Source organism: Artemia franciscana, chromosome 20 (genome assembly GCF_032884065.1).
Source record: "Artemia franciscana chromosome 20, ASM3288406v1, whole genome shotgun sequence".
NCBI lineage: Eukaryota > Metazoa > Arthropoda > Branchiopoda > Anostraca > Artemiidae > Artemia > Artemia franciscana.
Genome location: NC_088882.1, coordinates 9,429,805 through 9,457,419, shown reverse-complemented (window position 1 = coordinate 9,457,419; position 27,615 = coordinate 9,429,805). Strand labels below are relative to the sequence as shown.

The window sequence follows — 27,615 nt, the reverse complement described above, 5'->3', positions numbered from 1 at the left end:
CACATTTGACTCCGCTGTCGCTTATCTTCTAACTCCGTTTTTCTATCTTCTTCATTTTGGATTTTCATTACTTCACATAATTTGCCAATGCTCTTTACTTTAGCTGCTGTTATTGATCTAATTTTACATGAAAGTCAGAGCGCCATATTCTGTATCTCGCTTATTTCGACTAGTACCCATGCCGGAAGGTACAAAAAAGTTAAGGGTGGATCCCACGGTAGTCGACCATGCTGAAAACGAATATTGTAGGGCGCATGTTCTCCGTTGGGGCGTTTCTGATATTTAGGCCAAAAACACCAAATTTGGCCTATAATGGGGTTCGACGATTCAAAATTTTTTTTACAGATAAGATTGGTCAAATCCAGCGTACTCTTACATCAATAGAAAGAATAGACTTGGGGCTACACGAATATGATTTTTGTTTGTAAAAAAAAAAAAAAAAAATAGTACACTTTTTACTGCAGTTTAAAAAAAATCAGATTTTTGTCAACAAATTTCTAACAGAAAAGCTAAAAACTCGAAGTTTTTCAAGATAAAGTATTTTTTCTTTATATTAAAAAAGAAAGCCCGTTTAATTCCGAACACATTGAGCTAAGAAAACAAGTTTAAATTATTGTATCTCGGGGGTATACAACTTTTTTAGAGAGTGTACCCGATAATAGGAATTTTGTTTAGTAACCTGCTACATAGCCTGAAGTTGATTGATAAGCTAAGCAGAAGAAATTGATAAGCAGAAGACGAAAAAGAAAAGTGAGTCAGGTAGGCAAAGATAAAAAAACAACAGTTACTTCAGGTTGATTCAACATGTGATACTGACCCAAATACTGATTTGCTGATGGACGATAATGAATAATATGACACAAATTTGGAAGATCAAAAAAAAATGAAAGAAATAAAATTTTTAAAAGCACTTTTGGTGTTGTAAAGTTGGCTGGTAAAAGAAGTGTAAACCCTTGAAAGGAGTGAAAGTATATGGGGTATCGTACGGTACCATTCGACGACTCCTAGCAACAGCGGTAGACGAAATGAGGACTCACGCCACAGCAGACAGCGTTTATGTTCCTCCTGGCATAATAAAAGATGATGATTCGTTGATCCAATTTATACATGGCAACCTCGACTTTCTATGGTCCTCCCTCGGTGGCACATCGACTCATATTTCTAGTATGGCAATGGTGCAGACCTCGGAGCTCTCAAAGGACACCCAATCAAAAGTCGCCGTGTCATCTAAGCGCCAGAGAAACAGGTCAGTTGAATGTCTACCGAAAGAAAAGCTTGAAATCAATTGTCAGGGATCGAATATCTTAAGGAAAACGATGATTGAGAAAGAACTCCTTCCTGGTAACTTACTTCTCGAGACTCCAAAAGAAATTAGACACTTGGACAAGGCAATAATGCTGGCTAGAGAATGCCCAACATAGCTTGTGGCCACAGAAGAAAGTACCCCGTCGTTATCTAGCTATCGAACGATTTGCACTAAAGTCTCGAAGAAAAATGTTCCTAAAAGCAACGTTCCTTCATGAAGCACCAAACAACCATGCAACAGTCGAAAAATCTCTGCGAACGTTCATGGTGATGAGTAAAGCTGTCGGATGTGACGACACAGTGGTCATGCAAGATCTCTTCATTTATCAGCTAGCACAGGAAGTGAAAAGTAAATACCCGGATGAGGTATTCCACCTCCACCTCCAACTATCTCAAGGCTGTTGGTAAGATGATGGAAAGCTCCAGACTCAAAGAGATTATAGTGCAGGCAAAGCTGCTGCTTCCTGTACTTGCGAAAAGGTATTTCAAGGGAAAGGCTACTACCAAGCTATCAATGCCTACTGCATACTGTACGAGGTCTTGCTAGCCCTCTACTGGGAGTCCTTGGAAGAGTATTACTCCGAAGCACAAGAAGACTTATCCCGTCTGGACCAGCTGGGTAGTGCCATTGAGTTATTCAGGACTTCATTGGCGAACGGTGCTAACGCACGAACTGCACTTCAGGAGGCAAACGATACCTTAATCACTTTGGCTCCCATAATGAACATCTTCGACACCCTGCGAAATGCGTCGCCCACGTTTGCTTTCTGTCGGATGTTCTTGGAAATACTTGAAATAGCGATTTAAGTCATTCAATTTGAACGAGACTGTGACTGGGACAAGTGTGTCTCACTTGACAGCAACTGCTCGGATGTTGCCATACCTGGCGGTGGCTGACCATCCTCAGTATACAAGATGTCTCATACAGTATGATACATTGAAACATCACGAAGACAATCAGTCGACGATGACGCGATTACAACTTTCGCAAGATAGAGTTCGAGACATTTTCACTACATGTGGCAATCCGTTCAGCAGAGTGGACTTCGACCTAGTGAATATTGTGACGTCAGAAGTTGTGAACGATGAGAAGATTGTTTCTGACATTACTTGCGTAGCCACAAAAGGATGAGAGGTGGTTGAGGACTTTCTGTGCAACAGGAAAGACGATGTGAAAAAGGTTGCACTCCGAACTTTTCCTTCAGAGAAAAAAACTCAGAAAGTGAAGGGTGTCCCTAGAACCGATCTCTTGAGCTCTGAAGTAACAGCCTTGAAAAGAATCATTACCTCTCAGTTGAGCTACGGCGAAGAAAAGGAGAAAGCAGTTGGAAAAATCATCACAAGAGATTCTTCCTTTCCCTCCATCCATTTTGAATATCTTCTGCAACAATCAACCAAGACATCCTCTGGCTGGAAAATGAGGACGGGGAACAAATCTGTGCTGTTGAACTGGCTAAGAAAAAAAGGAGGACTTGCAGCTTGGCCGGCGACTTCGAAATCCAAAAAAACAGCATCAGCTACAGTACACATCATTGACCTAATGTCCAAGATAAGGTCATATCGGCCTGCCAAGTTTAAAACAGTCAAATCCTTTGCGGAAAGATTGCTTCTATTGCTGCTGAATGATCTTCCAGAAGGTATTCCTGAAGTCCACATTGTCGCAGATCGGTACGAAGGGTTGTTTGGGAAGCTCACGGACACCGAAGAGTCGATCTCCTTGAAATCAGCATGCAGATTCCGACGAGGGAAAGGGGAAAACCTCCAGATTAACGCTATTAGCACAATTGAAGAAAGGGATGCCGCTCTTGCAAGCTCAGCGTCTAAAAGCGGGCTCCTCGAAATTTTGTGTGAAACCTGGGAGCAGATGGGTGATCAGCTTCCGAACGCACACAACCTTTTTCTCTCAGGTGGGCTCAAGGAGAGATTCAAACTGTCTCTGGTCGAGCGTGGCTTCAGTCCAACTTTACCAGAACACTGTGAATACAAGGAATGCTTGTCCCCCTGCCACAAAGAGGCTGACCAACGCCTTATAACACATGCCAAGTACGCTAGAAGTTACGGTTGTAGCATCGTTGTGCATGCCAACGACACAGACGTGGCAGTAGCCTGTGTTCATTTTTTTGAAGAGCTTCAAGCTGAAGGACTGAGCAAACTTTTCTTGAAGTTCCCGACTTACATTATCCCAGTACACGAGCTGGCGGATGAAGTCTACTTGTCCAAAGAGGAGCAGATTATGTTACCGTTTGTGCACTGTCTGTCAGGGTGTGACACAACGAACTTTTTCTTCGGCGTCGGGAAAGCTTCTTTCTTAAACACCGCAACGTCTCCAACTTTTGCCTCAAAAATGGTATCTGTGACGGAGCGGATCAAGAATGCAGAAGGGAAGCTTTCAGTCGACGTGTTTTGAGAAGTTTACGACCTATCAAAATCCCTGGTCATTGAAATGTACGGTAAACAGGCTGGATTCAATTCACTGGCTAGTGTAAGGGCTCACATTTGGTGCCAGAAACAAGATGTGAGAAGACTGCCACCTTCTGACGACACCTTCGAGCCATGCATACGAAGAGCCATATTTTCTAAATGGATAATCTTGTCGTCAGTACAGGCTCGGCCGAACATTCCGGATCCACTTCTACATGGATGAAAGATGGCTGAAGGGGGATTAGATGCGGTCGTCTCAAGCTGTAAAGGAGCATCAAGCCTGGAAGCTTACTGCAGATGCAAAAGTGGAAGATGCAGGAAAGACTGTAGCTGCTCGAAAATGAAAGGATGCTGCAGTTTATGCTCCTGCCACGGACCGAGAAGTCCATGCAGGGAGCCTGACCTTGCCCCATCTGAATTCTCGGAAGAAGAAAATAAGGAATATTTTTGAAAGTTTTATTTGATACCTTTTATTTTTAATTACAACAGGTCCCTAATCAGTCACTATTACGCAATTTTACGGGCAGGCCGAGTAAGACAACTGCAGTGCGCCGACTGAATCCATCTGAAGCAGAATTATTTCATGTGGTAGATAGCTCAGTCGTATAAGTGGCAAATCAGGTCCCAAAAAGGTAATTGCAGACGCCTTAGTACACCAGAAAACATATTCGTCAATTCTAAAAAATACTTTTTCTAGTCAACATTTTTTTAGACCTATTTTTATTTTTAAGTAAAAGTTAAAAATTTTAAACATTTAGGAAGTTTGAATTATTCCTACTCTTTGAAGAAAAAAAAAATCATGTCCCTTTTCACTATATGGCTAGTGATCATTTCAGTGACACTGCAAAAAAAAAAAATCGCAGACATTTTAAAAATAAAAATAGTTTATATTTTTATAGCTCAAATTGTACGGAATTGAATGAACTTTCTTTTCGAATATGAAAAAAAAGTTTGTTACCTTGAAGAAATTTTGAGTTTTTAGCCTTTCTTTGAAATATTTGTCGAATTTTACAGCACTTATTTTGAAACTGCAGTAAATAGAGAAAAAAATGTTGCTTTTTTTCAATTTAAAAATGATATTCTTGTAGATCTAGATCTCTTCTTTCGATTGATGTAACATTACGCCGGATTCCTCAACCCAATAACTCACAAAAATATCCTGAATCGTCACACTTAGTTATTGGCTAAATTTGACGTTTTTGACCTATATCTCAGAAACGTCCCAACGGCGAACATGCGCCCTACGATATTCGTTTTCAGCATGGTCGACTACCCTAGGATCCGTCCTCAGCATTTTTGTACCTTCCGGCATGGGTGTGTGCACGATACAGAATCTGGCGCCTTGACTATGACGGTCCAGGCTCTATGTTCGTTAATTGTTACGTCTTGGCATAAAAACTTTTTTTTCTTCTAACGAATTATCATTTATAACACCTGTAAATTTTCGTTTTTTTTGGGTCTTGTCTCATTTGATAGTCCAGGTTGTTGATTCTCACCCTTTGTGAATTGAATTTATTCGGGTGTTCTCTTAGTTTTATTAAACAAAAAAAAGCAAGTTTTTTTTAAATGAAAGTAAGGAGTGACATTAAAACTTAAAACTAACAGAAATTACTCCGTATATGAAAGGGGCTTTTAAAGAGTTAGTAAAATTTTAGTTTCATAAATAAAATAAATTCGTTTGTTTTTATTGCGTAGGTGAGGGGGCTTGCCCCTCGTCGATACCTCGCTCTTTACACTAAAGCTTAAATTTTGTCCCAATTCCTTAATAATGGCCTGTGAATCACAAAGGCCGTAGAATAAATAGTTGAAATTACTAAAAATACTTTAGTGTGAAGAGCGAGGTATTACGGGGAGGTAAACCCCTCATATGCGTAATAATTTCTGTTCGTTTTAAGTTTTAATGCTGCTCCTCACTTTCATTAGAAAAAAACTTTTCATATTTAGTTTTTTTAAATAATGCTAAAAAATCCTGCGCCCCCTCCATTGAAATTCTCTTCCCCCCTGAGAAGTTCCTCCATGGAAAGATCCTCCCACGTAACCCCCCCCCCCTCAACTCTCCCCCAAACCAAAAATCCCCCTGAAAACGTCTGTACACTTCCCAGTAACCTTTACTATATGTTAACACAGGTTAAAGTTTGTAACTGGCAGCCCCTCCCACGGGGACTGCGGGGGAGTAAGTCGTCCCCAAAGACATAGTTATTAGGTTTTTCGACTATGGTGAATAAAATGTCTATCTCAGAATTTTGATCCGGTGACTTTGGGGAAAAATGAGCGTGGGACGGGGCCTAGGTGCCCTCCAATTCTTTTGGTCACTTAAAAAGGGCACTAGAACTTTTAATTACCGTTAGAATGAGCCCTTTCGCGACATTCTAGGACCACTGAGTCGATACGACCACCTATGAAAAAAAAAACAACCAACAAATAAACATGCATCCAAAAAAATGCGGAATTCCACATTTTTGTAGATAGGGGCTTGAAACTTCTACATAAAGGTTCTCTGATACGCTGAATCTGATGGTGCGATTTTCATTAAGATCGTATGACTTTTAGGGGGTATTTCCTCCTGTTTTCTAAAACGAGGCAAATTTTCTCAGGCTATTAGCTTTTGACGGGTAAGACTAATCTTGATGTAACTATTGGCATCAAAATTCCATTTTTTTGTAGTTTTGGTTACTATTGAGTCGGGTCACTCCTTACGACAGTTCGTTACCGCAAACTGTTTGATCAAGTTTGATAGTTCAGGTGATTCAAAATAATCATTATTTTAATTTTCAAAGATATTTGATTATTCAAGCATGTCCGATTTCTGACAAAAAGTTCTACTAAGCCTAATACTTTTGTTTTCTTTTTTATGATTTTTGAATTGGTGTAATCCCTTGTCAAAATGCATACAAATATTTTTCCAATTACCAGTGTTTGCTGTTTAAGCAATTTAATGTAAACTTTTCCGTCCATGAAAATCTTCAATTTTTCCATGGAAGTGTGACAACATCATTGTAGTACTGCAATGATGTATAGAAAAATAAAGTCACTAACATGAATCTTTTTTTCCAAAATTAAGGCTCTTAACGAATTTTCTCAGACTTCTGAACTATCTAGATCTTTTTTTATATGAGAATATCCCAAGATACCAATTTTCTCGAAAAAATATGGAGCCGTTTTCGAGAAAAAATCCATAAATATATATAAAATTATGGCTATATATATACCAATTTTCCTGAAAAGATATGGAGCCGTTTTCGAGAAAAAATACACGAATATATATACAATTATTGCTCGTAAAAGATTGTATATACTTTTGACGGTAAATAAGCTAATAATAGCAGAAGTGGGGTGATTTCTGAGTAGTTTACCTTTTCGGTCGGTATTTGCAATAGTTTTTATTTTAGGCTAAGCGGTCTCGTGAGCCAGCATCACTTTCTGTTGATATTCATGAGTTGAATGTTTTGTCGTTTAGACACACCTTTTGTTGTGACTATCCTCTTTAAATTGGAACACAGTGTGTCTGGTACAACAGGCCATGCATCTTTTCAAGGACTCCATTGCTTATGCTGCTTTCGCGTGTCGTCTGTGTAAAAGCGTGTGATTGTTCTCATCAAAGAATAAATCTAAAAAATAATGCCTCATTGAGAATGAGATTTTACTAATACCGATATTGAGCTAGCGCTACTTTAAGCGAATCTGAAATCTTGGTATCAGTAAAGTCTTATTGTACAAGGGTGCTGAAAATCTGACCGAAGGGTGTAAAATTTTGTTGAATGAAAGGGACGAAGTCACAGTATTGTCAGGTCCGGCTGATATGTCTCATTGAAAACGAAATGCTCTTCTAGGAATTTCTTCCTAGAAATTTTATTTGAAAAAAAAAATGTATTGCAAGCTAAAAAAAAAGCATGAAAAGACCTTTTTGCATCGATCAACGTTAAATCTGGCTGTTGACACGAAATTTGATTGATATCAGAATATAAGTGGGCTATTCATGATAGCCCACTTATATTCGGATAAAAAAAGCCTTTTCTGCTCGTGAATGTCTTCCTATTGACTTTCTGCTAACGGTGAATATCAGAATGGAAGTTAAGCCATCTTCGTCAGCCAGGTCGCGAATAACGTCTTCTAGGCTAAGGTTCCATTTACAATAAGATATTACTATTACCAAGGTTTATCAAGCTCCAAAATCCTGTTGAAACACCGTTTGCCAACGGTGCCACCGTTTACCACCTTGCCACCGTCCAAAATCCAGTTGAAACACCGTTTGCCAATTTACTTTCATTTTTGATTTTGAAAATATTATTCTGACTGGTTTGTTTAGATTGGAGGTGGCTTCGGAAATATGACCTATCACATAAAATGCCAATATTTTGCCATTTTGGCCGTAATTCTACAATATCTTTGGCAAAATGTGCTGCTGTGTTATTTTCTAATTTCGTAAAACTACGAAATTTCACATTTATGAAAATTATGAAATTAGATTTGACACTTCGTGCAGGTTGAGGGGAGGGGGATACAAAACTTTGCGTGTTGGTGCATAGACTAGTCGTCCCCTTACCCTTTCTCAGTGCTTCAGTTGCTGTGGTATTTATTTCGTGTATTTTGGGTGGGTGGGGAGATATTAAGTAATTTCAATAGAGAAAAGGGTTTAATGTATCTTAAAGCACGTTTTTAGATGTAGCTATAAGAATTTTTTTTTGTATTTGACGTGTTCGTCATAAACTTTTCTTTGGTAGTCCTTCTCACCATTCAAAGGGGGCCTCCTCCAACCCCTCTTGTCTAGGTAGCTTTTCCATATTATTTTTAGTCGTGAAATTGTAGGTGTGTTTGTATTCAGCTATTTTCATTTAGTTGTTTTCCAGTTGGAATCCGTGACGACTTTTTTGCATGATGTATTTGAACCATAAACTTTACTGATTGCTTTGAAGCAGAACCTAACGTGACTGAGGGATTTTATTACCGAGTGCAATATAATCTTGTTTTACATTCCACTATTTGAAAAAAAAATTGGCTTGTAGCTATGGAATCCTAGTAATAATAAATTAGAGAGAAAAAGGGGAAGTCTTGAGGCGCAGTTTCTAATGTCTGGTTTCTTACTAATAAGTAATTTATTAGGCCTTCAGTGTTCATTACTTTCTAGATAGAGTATCCGGTTCGTAAAATTGTTTTTTTTACACATGACAGTAAAAATAGTATTCTTTTTTTTGATCAACTAAAACAATTTAGAACACGAGGCTATTGGGTAAAAATAATATCTTGGAAAAAAATTCAAAATTTGGACGTTGAAAGGTCGAATGTGGGGTTCTCTGACCTGCTTAACTTGTGCTAAGACTAGGTTCATGCTATAATAATCAAACAGCTATGATTTTACTTCTCTGATTTAAAGCATTTTTCGTTCATTGCGCTCAGGCTTTAGTGTATGAATTAAAAACATACCCAAGATCATCATTACTACCAACAATTTACAATTTACAATACGACTAGTCCCAGTTTTTTCTCCCCGGGATAATGGCAAAGAACAAAGGCTTTGCTCCTAATAAGACTATATATCTATGTTACCGTGAATGTCCGAAATTTAGTTAATGTTGACATTCATCGGTGGATCCTCTAAAATCTCTTTTCTCGGCTTGGATTCGATTAGCTTTGCGAGTCAGCTTTTTCAGTCTTATGCAAGCTATGATGGTTAAATTTAAGTTAAGGTTAGGTCATGTAAGATTAGGTCAAATCTGGCTCTAAATAAAAAAAAATGGGTTAAAAACCTAATTTAAGCTAACCTCACCTAGCAAAACCAATCTAACCTAACCTTTCATCACAAACCTTGCATTAAATTGAAAAAGTTGACTGGCAACGCTGAATAAATCCAAGAAGAACAAAAGGTATTTCGGACATTCACTGGTGAATGCTGATATTCACCAATTCGTGGATATTCACGGTAACATCCATATAAGACTGTGATCAGACCGATTTGGTCATATGTAGCAGTGACATGGGTCGATTCAACTCGGATAAAAACCACACTACAATTTTATTAAAGAGTCAAAACCTGGCTTGCCTGATTATCCTGTCAGCATACCATGGAACTAGTACTAGGACTTGGACCTGGAGAAAATTATATAGAAGAAGAAGCAATGAAAAGTGCTGTCAGACTTCAGATTAGTGAGCAGCGGACGAACAGGCAGCACGAACGAAAGTAGAAATTTAAAACTCTATGTTGGTTGCTGTAACTCGATGAGGTGGAAGTACAAGGAGGTGGAGAAGGCTGAGGATAACATCACCCCAATAGTCAAACTTCGAGACAGTTCCAGATAATCCTAACGAACTATACAGAAATATGCAGGAGTATGGCTTGCTCCATAAAAGCAACAGAATAACTGGATGATTCGTGATTTAATGGGCAATGGGGAACTGCAGTAGTAACATATCCAGATAAATTCGATTCGGATAAAATGATAATTAGTTATCATCTTGGTGGATTTGGCACAGTTTTCCTGGATGAAAAGCTTGAAATAGAACAGGCAGCTAGAACATTGATGCAAAAAGAAAGTTCGGACAGAAATATATGTATTTTAACTGATAACTAAGTATACCTAAAGGATTTTAGAATATAGAGAGTCGACAAAGAAGTGAATTAGAATGCCATGAAGCACTAAATAGTCTAGAATCCAAAGGAAATTATTTTTCTCTGATGTGGGTCTAGGGATTCTCTGTAATCGAAGATAATGAGACGGTAGATGAAGCTGGCAAGGTTGGAACACTAGTGACAGAACGTCGACCCGAACCTTTCTGCCTCATTTCTCAGAGCTGCTGTAAAGTCGTAGTGGAGAGGTGGAGCAATGGAAGAATGGGGCAAAATTGGCGTTCTTATGGCATTATGAAGTAAATGAAGTAGTTCCTAAGTTCAATCCGTCGAAATGTATATCTCTGATAGAGTTTGATATTCTTTTGTATCATAGAAAAGTGAGATGTGTTCTGTTTGATTAATGGAAAAGTGAGCTTTTTCCTACTTTTTCTGTTTTTATTCTTGCAAATTTTCTTGTCAAAACTTGGCGTTTGGTCCAGGAGGGGGGGGGGGGGGGGTAACAGCTAGCTTAGTAGATTTACCGTTTTCTGTCTGTTTATTTTCACCACTTTTGTTTGATGAATTTTCTTCAGGGGGACTAACCCTTCCTCTCTTCCTAGCTCTGTCCATGGTTGCCTCGGGTGAAAAGAGGACGGTTTAAGATTCGGATAATGCCTATCTATATCTATATAAAAATAAGTTGTCTGTGTGTTATGTCTGTTACACTTTGTCTGTTACGCCAGATAATATCTTCTATATATATAAAAATAAGTTGTATATATTTTTGTGTTGAGGGTTTAAATGTAAAAACTGGGAATTGCATAAATATTTCGAAATATTTTGACAATAGATTAATGTAATTTGAAAACCTTAAAAAAGATACTTAAAATTTTAGGTTTATTATAAATTGTTGAGCTTTAGCAAGCTTATATATATAAGCTTATAAAGCTTATATTATTTAGCAAGCTTGTTTTTCCCATGGACAAGTATATGTTGCATGTTCGAGAGTCGGTAAACCTGACAATCTATTTATATGCACAGACAATGGGACAGCCAAGAATGTTGAATATTCGCAAGTTTTACGTAGTTAAAAAATATATATATATCTATCAATATTCACAGGTGGGACATAGGGACACAACTACAATGGCGCGTTACTAATATGGCGCGTAACGACTTACGCGCTGGGGGGGGGGCGTGAAGCGCCACCCCAACAGCTAGTTTGAAATAAAAACATATTACCTTCAAACAAAAAAAACGAATTTTCTTCTTTTTTTAAGCCATCTAATTGACCAGATGTAAGCCCTTTCCTTGAATTTTCATCTGATTAGCAACATTTCGGCTATAAAAAGAAGTATTTGTATCGTTGTTTAGCGGAACCATATTGCATCCACTCCCTCATGCCTCCTCGAAATGTTGATTTTTTAGGTTTTTTTTTTATTTATTTTTTCCTTATCTGTGTTTATGGCTATCATTTTTAGCCTAGTTTTATTATAATTATTATGAACTTGCAGGTTCGACTTGGTATAACCGTTGATGGACGTGCTTCTATTCAAGACCTGAAAGCCGCCATTTGTCGTGACTCTGGAATTGATGAAAACGAGGCAGTTATTGTAGAAATTGATAACCTTGGATTCCACCAAACTTTCTTAGGTAAGATTGAATCAGCTCTCGGTTTTATCCTTTTCAGATCTTGTTAACGCACGTGTCCAGGAATTTCTCTCTGTTTCTGTCTCTTTTTGTCTCTCTCTCTCTCTCTCTCTCTCTCTCTCTCTCTCTCTCTCTCTCTCTCTCTCTCTCTCTCTCTTCCTTTTTCTGTCCTTTCCCTGTGTATCTCTTTCTGATTTTATGATGAATGATTAAACACCACGAGAACGATCGCAAATGGAAGGAAGAGGGCTTGTTTCCCTAAACATACCTGAAATTAGATTCAATTAGATTCCAATCAAATTAGATTCCCTAACGAGGATAATTTGGGTATAGAAGGCTTGACCTGTTCTGATGTTGTGAGATGGTTCAGAGTCATTTCCAGTCTGTCATAAGCTACTTCCTCCATAACTATCCCCGGAAGCCGTACCATGCTCATAATGGCGTCAGGGTGTACCTTCCATGAGTTCGCCTAACCAGAACTTTGACTTCAAACAGTACTACAGGGTGACCTTGAGGAGTGACAACCCTCGGGGGAAATATAGCCTAATAAATGATACAGCATTGAATTTGGATTAGGATTAATCAGTGATTCTTTGTTGTCTTCGTTTGTTTTGGTGTTTTTTTTGGTTGAATAGCATCTTTCTATCTACGTTATTTATAATAGATGTTTCTGGAGCAGAGGAAGAGCGCGCGCGGCTGGGTTGGCCTCAGGTGGCTTGGATGCTGAAGTGAGTTTAGCAGTCAAAGTAGCTATAGTAATACATAACATTACTTCTTCCAAATTAAACATGTTTTTTCTTACTATTAATGTGATTGATTACATTGAAGCTTCTTCTTTCAGAGACGTCTAGCATTGATGTAATTGATGAAAATACATCTTTATACGCGCTAGAACTTCCAAAGTTGAATTACAATGATGACGGAGCTTCAATCACAATAACGTGGTGCAACGTGCTCGTCAACGGTGACAAAAGACAAAGGTTAGCACTTAAATTATATTGGTGCAGGAGTTAATAGCCTGATTTATAGGCTTACACAGTATAATAAGGAAATAGAAAAGTCATGCTTGAAATTCTGGGGAGTAGGTTTACCCTAGTGGAGTTGTGACCCTCTGGTAAATAAAACAAAGAAGTTTTCGCGACTCTTTTGTGCTGTCCAGGCCTCAGGTGGCTTTTGGCTGCAGTGAACTGGTAGTTATTGCAGCAGTTCCCGATGAAACATCATATGAAAAATCGATGAATGCAGTATTCTAGGCACGGACATAAGGAGGGGGGCTTTTGGGCTTCAACTATATAAATGTCTAGGTTTTTACGGGTTTTCGTGTAATTTACTTGGTTTGTTTTTGGGACTTAATGAACAAATTTGGACAAAAACCCCGGAAAGGTTTGCTCTAAAAAGTTGGAGATTTTTTGGCTGGATTTGGGTCTTCGTTTCTGGGAGGGGCTTTCTGCTACAGGATAAGGGCCTTCTACCAATGAAATAAAGCTTTTAACGCTTAGGTAGTTTTCTTAAGAGATTTTGGAAGACTTTGGAGGCACAGGCCATGAGATCGATATTTATTTTTTGATTTAATGTACTTTATTTGTTTTGTTTTTTATTGGTTTCTTGTAATCTCTTCTCGTGTTCTTTGGCTCAAATACTAGCTCAAGCTATTTCTTGTGACTGAACTATTGTACTTAACATTCTTAAGGTCTCGCTTAATTATGGTTTCTAAGCTTTAGAATAACTATAAAAAATTCAAACTCATTGCTTTTTCCTTATATTTTCATGGCGGGGGTGAAGCATTTTAAACCAAGACCATCAAATTGCTATGAAATTAATATGGTTTCAAAACTAAATCAAAATTAGTAAAGATGAATAGCCTCCAAAAGTAGTAAATAGCTCCTTATTAATTTTTCTATCTATATCTGGACAAAATTGATTATCTTAAACTTGTTTATTTAAAAATAAACCTTTTGTTTGTGAATGGATAGAATTTTTAAATGAAGAGTCTTATCAGCTTTTGACAGAAAGTACTTGTTATCGGTTTTGTAATGTCTGCCTTATGTTTGTGCCTCCTTGTTGTTTTTATAATCATCATTTCTAAGATTGTACTGTTGATGTCTAAAATTAGTACAAATACACTTACTACTGATATTTCCTTATGTTTGTAGGGCTATGCAAAGCTAATGCTTCACTGAAAACACAAAACCCACGAAAAAAATCAAGAATGTCGCTATATGTACTGAAAAGGCATTAAAGAGTGCAGAACACAACAGAATGAAATATAAGGCTTTGAACTATCTTTCACCAGCCGATCTTATGTTCATTGTGTTAGTTTATTTTTATGTTTGCAATTTTCAAACAGAGAGCAGTCTTTTTGATTATGTCTTCTACTCGAAGACTTCATGTAAACTTAATTTGATGCTGTTTATTCGTAATCTGGTAAACAACGCACCTTTTTTTTCGTGAAAAAAAAAATGCTATAAATATTTTAAAGTTGAAAAAGCCATTTTTCCAGAATTTTGACAGAAAATAATTTGAATATGTTTTTGTAACATTTTTTTTTTTGCTTGCCTCCTTACCGTTGGCTTTGGAACCGTAGCTTCCAAAGTTTCAAGGTGCTGCTTTATCAATAAGCGCTGTCACAAGGCTGTATGAAATAGAAAGGTCCCTGCAATTATGACTGTTGGTAAAGACTAGGGTAATCAATCGCTTTCTGGACATACTTTAAATTTTTAAAGGGCCGAGAACAGTGAAAATGAAATTTTGTTCTTTGAATTGGTTAAGTGAAAACTTACCCAACCATTTATATATTTTATAGATTAATCTTTTATAATTAATTTTTATATATTAATATTTTTAATATTATAAATATTATATTATTAGTATTATTAATTTATATATTAATTTTAACCTTTCTGGGGTTTACATATTAAAATTATATTATTATAATATTAATATTATTAATAGTAATATTATTATAAAAAATTATTTTAATATTTAATTATTATTTAATCTTTTATAATTAATTAAATATATTTAAAAAAACAATTTTAATGAAAAAGATCTTAATGTGTTGTTGTGCAGTTTTTAGTAGTAGCAGGTGTAAAAAAAAAAAAAAACAATAATAAGCAGTGGCGTGATTTTGTCAAAGTCCTAGGGGTGGGGGGGAATTGGAGTCAATTTTGCCAAATCAAGCGAAAATGACAGATATACTAAAGAAAACTGACCGCTTCTCTGGATCCTTTAATTATGCAGGCTCATCTTAATTTTGACAAGATTTTGAAGAAGCTAAATTTCAGCTGGGGGGGGGCAAACTGGGGTCTGGGTGGCAATTGCCCCTCTGCCCTATAGCAACTTACGCCCCGGATATTAAGGGGAAAACATTGTCTAAAAACATATGCAACACAATAGATTAAGCTGTGGCTTTCATTGAAAGTGTAGTTGTCATTGGCAATCAACAGACTGTTAATGTTCGATTTTTACGAACAAAGCTTTGTGACATTTGAGAAACTAGTTAAGTTAGTTTTTAGTAGCTTTTAAAAGTCAAGTGGGTGAAAAAACCGCACATTGCCCCGAACAGCTTATGAAGGCGTAGCTTTACTTGAAGATGTAGTTGTCTTTGGCAATCAAGGTACTGTTATTGTTTGCATTTTCATGGACACAAAGCTTTTTCAAATTTAACCAATTAGTTTTGCTTATTGATTTTCACGGCAACACTGACAACAATTTGGTCGTGCCTTAAAAACTTCATAATTTTGAAACAAAAAAGACAAATCTTAACAATTTTTCTTAACTGAAAGTAAGGAGCGACATTAAAACTTAAAACGAACATAAATCACTCCGTATATGAAAGGGGCTTTTCCTCCTCAACGCCCCGCTCTTTACGCTAAAGTTTGACTCTTTCTCTTAACTCTACTTTTTAAAACAGTAAAAAACTTTAGCGTAAAGAGCGGGGCGTTGAGGAGGAAAAGCCCCTTTCATATACGGAGTAATTTATGCTCGTTTTGCAAATTTTCTCAGGCTCATAACTTTTGATGAGTAAGACTAAACTTGATGAAACTTATAAATTAAAATCAGCATTAAAATTCAATTTTTTAATGTAACTATTGGTGTCAAAATTCCATTTTTTATAGTTTCCGTTACTATTGAGCCGGGTTGCTCCTTACTACAGTTCGTTACCACGAACTGTTTGATTAATAGACTAAAGATGGATCCAAAGGGCTAGACATATTTTTACTTTAGTATCCATGGTACATAAAAGCAAGTAGCCGCTGAAAATGTTGCAAATAACCACGCTGGCTAAGCATATAAATAAATAAAAAAAATATGAATATAAATAATAATTATAAACTATAATAATATATAATAAAATATAAAATAATAATATTATAGTAATATAAAATAATAATATTATATAAAATAATAATAATTATAAAATTTTATAATTATATAAATAATTATAAAATATAAATAATAAATAAAAAAAATTCACCAAGATGAAAAAACGAGGGTAAAACAGCCTGTAAAAAAAAAAACAAAAGAACTGTGCAAATATTTCGGTAGAGACCTCTGCTTAACCGTCTTCATTGCAGAATAATTTTTTTTTATAAAAATACAGATAAGAGTCCACAGGATAATATAAACAAACACCAAACTTAAATGAAGACCCTTTCCAAGTAACAATTAAGAGTAACTGAATAACAATCTTCTTTATAATTCTAATCTCCTAATCTCCTTTAATGTTTTGTGATGATTACTAATCAATTGGCAAGAAAAATTTTAAAAAAACGAGAAAAATTCATAAAAAGAGAAAACAATGATAAAATAGCCAGTGAAAATGGAAGAAAATTGTGCAAATATAAATATTTATAGCTCGACAGTTTTCAGTGCAGAATAAAAAAAAATACAAATAAAAGTCGACGGGATACTATAAAAACATAGTAATTTTTTAAGGTTGTTTTTTTATATTGTCCCGTGGACTTTTATTTCTATTTTTTTTTAATTCTGCACTGAAGATTGTCGAGCGGAGGTCTCCCGAAATATTTACACATTTTCTTCTATTTTTCGCTGGCTGTTTTTTCCTCGTTTTCTCTTCTTTACGAATTTTTTCTTTGTTTTGTAAAAATGTTGCAAGCATGTGAAAGACTGTTTTCCAGAATTTTTACAAAAAGTACTTTTAAATCTTTTTTGTAATGCTTGCAAAAACGATTAGTCTGTTATATTTTCGAGAATTCCATCCAAATTCAATTTTACTTGATTTTTTTTTGTCATAAGTCGATAAAAAACACAAAATTCGTATGATTTTTTTTTTTGAAAAATACTGTAAGTATCTTAAACATATCCAGAATCGTATTTCGAGAATTTTCTGTTTTGTAATGTTTGTCGTATGTTTACACCTCTTTATCAGAGAGTAGTTTGTCATATTTTCGACCACATCATCTAAATTTGAAGTGACATTGTTTATTGGTTTTAAGCTGATAAATAATACAAAGTAATATGCAAATAATTGGCTAAATCTATGATGAGTTACGTAATTTTACGTGAAAGTTTTGTTTTGCTGATACGTATAAAGGAGCTTCAGCGACGGTTCTGGCCTCTCTTGCACCAGGTCCAAAATCTTGACTAGCTCCCTGTCTCCCACAAAATTTTCAGGCAAAATTTCCATATATTAACACAATTATTTTAATTTATTAATTTATTTTTTAATATATTATTTAATATTTATTAATTATTTTAATTGTTACTATTTGATTATTTTATTTTTTAATTTAGTTTTAGTTTTATTAATCCATTATTTTCATTTATTAACTGCGCCCTCCACTTTATTATAACAAAGTCAAATTTCAAAAATTACACAGTAAATATAACCAGTAGGTTATTTATTTAAAATTTTGCCTTCCTAAAATTTCTGCGACGGAGACAAGTGCTCCCTCGGTCCCTCCTCTGAAACTGCCTCTGAGGAGCTTTCATACTAGTAAAATTCTTATTCTTCTTCCAAATTCTCTGCTGAACCTCATATTTCCTGAAGTACCAAGGATATCGAAACACAAAGATTTCTTCCCAAGGACCCATGTTTGGTCTTTTCCTACCTGAAAATCGGGATTTTCAAAGATTTTTTTTTGTTTCAAAAATATTAAAATTTTAGTGCGGTATCACATTTTTGTCGGCGTTGCCACGTCAAACCATGAAAACAAATTAACAATTAGTAAGACATTTAACAACGCTTTCCTTCCGTAAAAATTCAAACATCAGCATTTTGTTGTTGACTCCCCTACAATTTTTACCGTCTAAGGAAATCTACGTCTTCCTAAGTTGTGTGATGCTATATGTTTTACGCTTATTTTGTTCTGGTTTTTCACCCACCGTTCTTTAATTTTATTTTTAGTTTGGCGCTCTTACTACCAAAAGCTGAAAAATTGGATTGATTTTTTCATTAAAAGTCAAATTCCCGATTTTCCTTAATTTATTAGGATTATGGTTGTACGTTGTGTCATTCAAACAATCGGATTTCATTTCCACTGCCCTTAGTTCTTTAACCTTTACCCAAGTGACGCACGCAAGGTTGTGGCTTTAAGAAGAGGATGGGGCACATGATATTTAGTTTAATTTGTATATGATGTACTAAAAAGACACTGTAAAAGCGATTATAACTTAATCTATAGTAGTATGTTGAGTATGCAAAGTAAATGGATAGGAGTGTAGAATTGAAGTCCAATATCATTGTTTACAGCAATGAATAATGACCTCCCTCCTTGAAGCAGCCTAGTGAGGAGTGAACCCCAGTCTATATTTATATTTTTTGCCGGTAGTTAGCCACTGGAGCATTGTAGAAAACCACTTTCCATAAACTATTACCCAACAACTATACATGCTGTGCTCATTAATATCTTTAGCAAAGAACTATAAAATTTATGGTAAAGAGCGGTGGTTAAGGAAGGGACAGCCCCCTTCATCGCGAAAAAATTTGTTGCTCTTTTCAAGTTTTAATTTTTCTCTTTGCTTTCATTTGAAACAAAACTTGCTATTTCTATTTTTTTTATTGCTTGCTGGAGATTAATTTCTGAAAAGGGGATCTTTTGCCGTTTTTCTAAAATTATATTTTCAACCCTCTTGATAGCTTTACTCTTGAAGATAAAATTGGGGACTAACTACGCCCTTTGTTGTGCGAAGTTTACCAAACACGCTCTATAAGCAGAGGTTCTCTAAAGCTAACCATAAACATTCGAAAGAAGTACTTATATTTTTTTATCCACGAATTCTTTCTACAGATATCAATTGCTTCTCTAGGGGACACTGCTCCCCATGGTCATGGGTGGAGGGTAATGGTTGTACTTTAAAAAGCAGCCATTGGCGCCACGTTAAATCTCTCACTGTGTCATTGTAAAGTTATTCAATTCGTCCTACAACTCACTCTTGATATCTTGTTTTCGATCCTCCAGTAGATTTTAGGAGCCCTTGCAAAAGGTGGGCATCCATATTTGGCAATAGGCTTAATGCGTGACTCATTATTAGCTGGATGAGAGACAAAATTGAGCTGGATCATAACAGGCTCTTTACCCGATCGAGGTTGTGTGTCCTAAGAGAGGTTGAGCAGAAATGAATTCCCAGAAGACGACGTTTGTTAACTCCATTGCTAGTTTCATCCTTGAAGATAAACTTGGGGGACTTATAATGGGTAAAGAGCAGCCCACATAAATACATAGAAAAGAATATAAGTAGAATTATAGTATACATGCAAATTGAAATAATATGTTTCATACAAATGTTGAAGAGAACTAAATTGAAGTAAATTTAAAAAAAAAAAATATTACATTTGGATGTAGCTTGATTTTGCTCTTGTAGCTTAATTATGCTTATTTCATGGGTCAAATATAGAAAGTACAGTGTCTGGTTTGAGGCATCTTCTTGGTATTGACATACATAGAGCGCACTATATTTAAACCCTTACAACAAATCAGATAACTTAAAAAGCTGTTAAACTTTTTATGTTGGTTCAACCCTCAGAGAAGGTCTTGAAGGGGTACTGGCCCTCTGTCCGCCACGAAGTCTGGGCCTCCTTTTCTCATTGTCTTCTTTGAAAGACATTTATTCCTTTAACGTGCTATTAAAGGTTAATCACTTGAATTCCTTTTTTGTCTTGGAAGGGTCATTTTTTGGGTATGTTTATTAATACTTGTTAAGAAAAAACAAGTAATCTTAAAAAAAGAAATATTTTTGAAATCTGGATATTCACTTCTAACAATGGACATGCTTCACGGAAAAATCAGTTTTTTTTTTTTTGTGGAAAATATGACCCCTTCCTCCCTAAAAAAAACTGGATGATTTTTGTCGCTATGCTTGTAGAGGTCATATAAATTTGTAGATGGCTATGTAAAAAATATAATAATACAGTTAATAGCTAAAATTAATAATAAACAACTAGCTAATTTGTACCCAAATGTCAATTTTTTGTTTTTAAAAGTGTTTGATTTTACCTTGTAACTCTTTCTTAATGGAATAAAGTCTATTTTCAAAGCCCAGACTTGAATTTGTATAAATATGAAATCCCGTGGTAACAGCGTTTCTAATTTTTGGAAAAATTCGACATACACATTAAAGTGAGGCCTCCAGAAAAAAAAATCATAAGCAAATTATGTCTCTAAGCTTCCATTATGAAAGGCCGGAACATATTGCTCCAACTTTGGATTGTCTTTATTGTGGCTTCTGTAATTGTTTATGTCGTTAAGCTGATTCCATACCACGTATGAGGGGATGCCCACTTTCAGAAATTGCGTGCGTCAGGTGGTGCTGAAACTGTACAAAGCATGGCAGAAATATGCGGCATACAGGGCACTCTGAGATACACACCAGATAGTAGAAAGTGGGTGCCCCCTCAACCACGTGCTGCTTGTTTTATTGTTCCAAAAAATGACTAGTTTTCTCGGATAGCTGTCAAGGTCTAACAAGGTTTAATTATATTAATCAGACTGCAGGGCGTTGTCAGGATTTGTTGTGGTTGTCTTTTTTCTGGACATGAATCAATCGAGAGGAAAAGAATTTCTAACTGTGGAAATCCCAGGGGAAAAGGGAGATGATGTCATATGTAAGAAAAACGTATCTATAATTTTGGTATTTTTGACGTTGAAATAGTAATCTTTGGATAAAGTCTCAGAAGGGACAAATCCCCTCCCAACCTCTTTGTGGATAGTAAAAAGTGATAATCACAAATGATACAATCATAACTGTAAATAGTATTAACTGGAACACTAAACAGCTGCATTAGTTTTAATAAAAAGTGACAGCCTTGTCTTATATTCAATCCACTGAAAAAAATAGGACAGGCTGAAAAAAAAAAATTAAAACATCGTAATGCGGCGAGTTTGAAACACTGATGAGAAAGTAGAAAAGCTGTTATTTTTTATTAAATAATATAATTTTAGGGAGAGGGGGCACACTGATCTGTAGCAGACATCCTGCCTTGTGGCTTTTTATATTGTTATGTGTAATCACTTTTTTTTTGTAGTTTTTTTTTCATATTTCTTTTAGTATGTTTTTTAACCTATTTTTTTGGTCCTGTTGAATACGGCTTCCGAAACCGAAATATTCGTACTTCTATGATCATTATTGTACCGTTTTTTTTTTCCTTTTGTTTCACTGTCTTATAAGAAGTCTGATCTGCATCTCAATATTTTTGTTTTTAATTGTGATTCGAACTAGAAATGCCTAGAAAGAAAAGAAGAAAAGAAAATTTAGGATCTAAAAGAGGGCCGTGCCTCTCCTCCCCCTGCATACATTCTTAGTGGTTTTTTGTCAGTCCAACGCAGTGCCTATTAATAATATTTATGTACATGGATATATTAAACTATTATATTAATATTAACTATTATACTAATATTATACTATATATTTTTAAACTTTAAATTAATATTAAACTATTATACTATATATTAATATAGATATATTAAAATACGATTTCTAAGCTGTTTGTTTAAAAAGAGTAAAACTCCGATTAGCTTTATTATTTCTTTTGAAATTACTTAAATAATTGCTTATAGAATATATTACTGACCAATTGTATTATTTTGAATATATCACTTTATAATTACTTATATATAATTTTTCGCTGATTATTTCTGGTATTATACATCAGGTCGAAGTTTCTAAATTACTAAAATAGCCAAAGGTTATGCTTATATTGTTTTGATTTAGAATTCACCGTGCAACAATTGACGCGAGTCTTTTTATATTGTTATTTTGTGTGCTATCTCTGAAGTGATGCATTTCAATTTGTTGGCGTCCTCCTAAAGTGTGGCAAGAACTAAAATTTCGATAGTCTGATCATGTTTCTCTGATTTCAAGTTGTTCATATCAAAATTCAGTCAAGGTGTCATACACTTGCCCATTTCATGAACACAGGGTTGGGTTGGTTTCCGCTAATTGTGTCAGTAAAATTAAACCTGATAAATTAAATTGATAAATTTTTTCCCGAATAAGTGTAATAAATTGGAGCGACTTAGCTTAACCTGTGACAATTGTTAAAATTGGCCAGATTAACCCTGTTGGGTTTGGGCTAAATTGGATTTTTTTTTAACACCAGTTTTTTTTCCTAGATCAAGATGTTTCATCTCAATCCTTTTCAATTGTTGAAATTGCCCAGTTAGAATCGGGCTAATTGTGCCATTGTGTGAACGTTGGGGTTGGCTACTTTCGGTTAACCGTGCTAGTAAAGTTAAACTTGGCAAATTAAATTGATTAAAGTTTTCCTGATTTAAGTACAATAAATTGGAGTGACTCAGCTTAACCCGTGACAACTTGTTAAAATTGGCCAGATTAACCCTGTTGGGTTTGGGTTAAATTGACCATTTTTTGAGCACCATGTTTTTTCCTGGATCAAGATATTTCATCTCAATCTTTGTCAATTGTTTAAATTAGCCCAGTTAGAATCGGGCTAATTATGTCATTGTGTGAAAGTCGGGTTTGGCTAGTTTTCTTTAACCGTGCTGCTGGTAAGATTAAACTTGGTAAGTAAACTTGTAAGCTGGTAAGATTAAACTTGGTAAGATTAAGCTGGTAAGTAAAGTTAAACTTGGCAAATTAAATTGATTAAAGTTTTCCCGATTAAGTGTAGTAAATTGGAGCGACTCAGCTTAACCGGTGACAATTGCTATAATTGGTCAGATTGGCCCTGTTGGGTTTGGGCTAAAAATATCTTCTTTTGAACCCCAGTTTCCTGGATCTAGGTAAATTCATCTCAATCTTTGTCAATTGCTAAAATTTTTGCAATTAGAATCAGGGTAATTATGTCATTGAGTGAACATCGGCTTTGACTAGTTTCCGTTAACCATGCTCTGTAAGCTCAGCCTGAGTCGACCCAGCTCTAATATGGTACGTGGAAAAATCTGGAAAAGGTAAACAGGAAGTGTGTACGAAAGCACAAGATGGCTGGCCCCCAACTCCTATTGCACTTCCTGGATAAAGGACCACGAAACGCAGATCAGCACCGCCGGTTTGGACCTTGAGGGTCTAGTGCGGTCATACTTACTTACTTTACACATTCCTTAGTTGAATTTTGACTAAATATGCCATTTTGTGAACGCCTGGTTTCGCTAGTTTCTGCCAGTTGTGTCGGTAAATTTTAACTGGGTAACTGAGATTGATAAAAAATAGTGCTTGAATTAATTTTTTAGTATTTGTCGTCTCTTGGATGTATCCAAAAAATACACGGTGTACACGGTGCTTGATGAAATTTTTTAGTATTTGTTGTCTCTTGGATGTATGCAAAAAGTAGCTTGGTTAATGATGATAATTTGAGGATTATGGCACCTGCTGTTCCAATGTCCTATCTTTGCATTTTCAAAATATCAGCGATCAATATTGAGTAATTATATGAGCAATTTGGCAATTTTGAGAGTTCCCTTTGGTGCTAACCGCTTTGATTGAAAACCTTGCCGACACAAGGGGCGTATAGTTTTATTGTCTTTCTATCAAATTTCATAGTCAAACTACAGATTCTCAATGGCTCTTGATGGTAGCTAGTCCCCCGAGAGGATTTGCTAATTAGTCCTTTGTCTTTGAAGCGGTCAACCGACACTAAGGCTTGCAAAATGATTAAACGGTATCGAATCGCCTTAAGAATCACAAGAAATTGTTATTACGAGTTCTGCTACGGGCGAAACATCAGAATTAACTTTGTGCAATCTCGCGTAGGATGTTTACCAAGGCTTCGACTGGTAGTCAATTTGTAAGTGCACCATCTTCTCCAAAAAACTATACCCGTAAGGCTTTTGTTCAATCTCAGTTAAATTAATTTTCTACAATTTTACACCAGGAAAAATGTACACCAGGAAATGCAGAGTATCACTTACTGTAAATTTTACACCAGGAAATGCAGAGTATCACTTACTGTAATTTAATGATATGCTATTGGCATTCAAAATAGATGGCGATGCGCTCGAAACTGCATGTGGCAATGCACAGATTAAGACTATAACAAGTTGCGTGCTGTCGTTACTAATTGAATTGTGACTTGTAAAAAAAGACCAAAAAGTAACAAGAATGGCTTATTTTGACTGTGAGGTACCTTGAGTGGTAAGATATTGTTCTGCCTTGAATATTGCTGCTATGCATAAAGATCTGGTCTGACGTTTTCAAATTTCTGACACAATTGCCAAAAGCTGTATTCAAAAGGAGGATCGGAAGGGTGATGTATGTTCGATCATCGATTTTCGTGATCTACATGAACCTGCTTATCCTTGATCTAAGAGCAGCCTAGCAAACGATTTTTGAAAATTACCACAAATGTTTGATAATATTTGACGGAACATTTAGCCGTAACATCGATGATGTTTTTTCAGAATACTCAAAAATTCTGAAAGGGGATATCTGACTGCCTGATAACTTCCCTGGTAATTGTCAAGAGAAGACTTCGATGCAAACTTGATCCAACAGGAGTCACCTGGCGTAACCTTTTTTGGAATATGTATCAAAGCATCGTCCAAAAATCCGTAGCCAGACCAAGAATCCTCTTAATGTAAATGTTTCTATAAGAGTATCGTTAAACTCCGTTGTGTGTATTTTTAGTTGTCATGCGTAAAAAAGTAGAAAATAGCCAAAACAGGCAACTTTTAAATTACAGTCATCTTTCAAAAGTGCAGCAAATACTAGAATTTGTCATTCCTGTCATGTTTCACTGATGTCATCCATTTTATATTAAAATTCAGTAATCACTTCCATGTTTCGAGAATAAAAAGAATCATGTCAAAGATATTTAACTTAAGGTTTAAGAATTAGGGACCTCATTTACCAATGCGTTGGGAAGGTATCGTGGATTCTGTGTAATGAAATCATCACATGCTTTCATTTTATTCATTGACTAATGATACTTTTCGATTGAAAAGGTCCTTATATCGAACTTGCAATATCCCGATCGAACCCTGGACCGCGTATCTCCAGGTAGGGATCAATCCACTTGTCCACCATCGAAGCATCGCATGTCCGTATGATACAAATCTTTCTAGATTCATGATCCAATTATTTAAAGCAGCTTTCATAATATTGGCAAAAGTCTCAACCAAATTACGCTATAGTTTACAACACACGAAAAAAAGAAGAAAAAACTAAGCAAGGTTAATGGTAAAGGTAAAAAGGTAAAGGATACGGCATTAGACCTTACAGTCCGTACCGGCGGTGCTGATCTCCGTTTCTTTGCCCTTCAGCCAGGAAGTGCAATGGGGGGGGGGGGCAACCATCCTGTGCTTTCGCACACCCTTCCTGTTTATCTTCCCCATATTTCTCCAGGTACCCATTTAGAGCGGGGTCGACTCGGGCTAAGCTTACAGAGTCACGCCACTGACCCCCGTCCCAAACTGAACAATTGGGACACTGGGATTCGAACCCGCGTCCTCTAAGACAAGGGATCCAGAATGACACATGGTCAATGATACTTGCATAAAGCGGAATAAAAGAATTGCTGAAGCAGTTTGTTCTCCATCTTATTAGCTCGAACTTATTCATGTTTCGAGTATTGGCTAAGGGGCATTTTTCTCGAATATTGGCTCGAGTTAGGGGCATCTTTGTCTTGTTTCCTTAACCAGGGAACGAGCATAGCCCCTCCTTGCCCTTAATTGCTTCCCTGTATCCTTTTCTTGTTGAAACGAAAGCCATAAGGCTAGCGTAAGGCAATATTTGCATAAGGAATAAAAAGGTCAAAAGGAACTTTTAACGAAAGGAAAAGTATAGTAATGGCAACATTACTTACTAGGTTTTGTGGTTCAAGTTGAAATTCTTTATTAGTCAATAAACAATATTTTCACAACACTATCGAATTAATGACCCACGGTAAAAATAACTCGTGTGTGGGCTTATATACTCAATAATAAATAAATACCACTCTCTCCAAATACTGGAATAAAAAGATGGCTCTTCAACTCTCCATATGGTAACAAAAAACTAAACTCCCAATAAATTCAAAATAACCCAATAAACAAAAAAATTGAATTTAAAATATATTATTGAAATAAATAATAATTTGAATTTTGAAATGACTTCCCTTGCAATCTGCTAATGCAAAAAAATCCTTGAGCTATTTGGCGTGAGAATAAGGTGTTCTGATGCAAAGGTGTACTATATTAATTTACACATCTGTACACAAGAGACTGATGTGTTTTTCGACGGGTGATAGGTGGGATCTCCAAAGTTTTTCTAAGAAGGCTTTAAGTTTGAAAAAATATTGCCAGGAAAGCATGAAAAAAATTCCGAAATTTTACAAAGTTTATTAACAAATCTTCAGGAGGCCTCTCAGCTGTTAGGATGCCCTCGTACACAACGTCATTGTCGTTCAAATTAGAGATGTTCAAAGATTACGCAGACTTGGAAAAGCCCTCCTCTTGCAAAGCCACCATTTACGATTTTGTCCGTCTCGTTTAAGTTTTTTGTTTTATTTTAACATCATAACTTACCGTCATTTACTCACGCTACTTTTTCCGGTATAACACTAACTGGGAATTTTATCTAATCATTGTGTACGTTTCATTCAGCGGGTATTAGTAAAGCCTACAAAAGATTCAAAGTTGAAACAATATTTTTTGGTTCCTACATAAACAAAAGCTTAGAGACCTAATTTAAAGTTTCCTGGAAGCCTTAGTGCAATATATATGTCAAATATTCCGAAAACTAGGAACACTGCTACCAGGCTAATTAGTGTTCATAATATTTTGGTTTCCAAAATAGACTTAACCCTACTAAAGGAGATTTGTAAGGTAAAGTCTATTTTCTTAAAGAATAAAGTCTGCCGGTTGAGGTCTTAGTCCTTGAAGTGTGATGAAGAATATAAACAGAGAAGTTTCCGAAAGAGTGTATTATATTCAATGAAAAAATATAAAAATGTTCTGCCAAGCTTTACTTTCTTTTTACTTTTACTTTTACTTTCGTTTTACTTTCGTTTTACTTTCTTTGAGTCATGTGTCTGCTTTCCAGTAGTTACCCTCGTTCTAGCGGGTAAGCAGGTAGGCACGAATTTCAAATCGAAGCTAGAGTAAAACCTAAAATTGCCTAAGATGTGCTGCGGAGTGTATTTGTTAATGATTGTCCTAGAATAATCAATAGAACAATTTGAAGATTCAAAAAAGAGTTTTCCTATGGGTCCGAAAGGGCTACCATCTTCTATTTCAATCCACTCCAGAACAAAGGCAGAGGAGTCTGGGGTGGTTTTCCCTCCGTTTTTATTATGGGGA

The 27,615-nt window shown here is 35.9% G+C and overlaps 1 protein-coding gene across 1 annotated transcript in view; it reads left to right on the top strand.

Annotated features, from left to right (window-relative positions):
• Positions 1-27,615, top strand: part of LOC136040415 (ubiquitin carboxyl-terminal hydrolase 43-like) — a 92,435-nt gene that overhangs the window by 23,856 nt on the left and 40,964 nt on the right. Inside the window, exons 5-6 of the mRNA XM_065724689.1 lie at positions 11,785-11,923; positions 12,762-12,900. Of these exons, the coding sequence (XP_065580761.1) occupies positions 11,785-11,923; positions 12,762-12,900 (278 nt within the window). The remainder of the gene's footprint in view (positions 1-11,784; positions 11,924-12,761; positions 12,901-27,615) is intronic.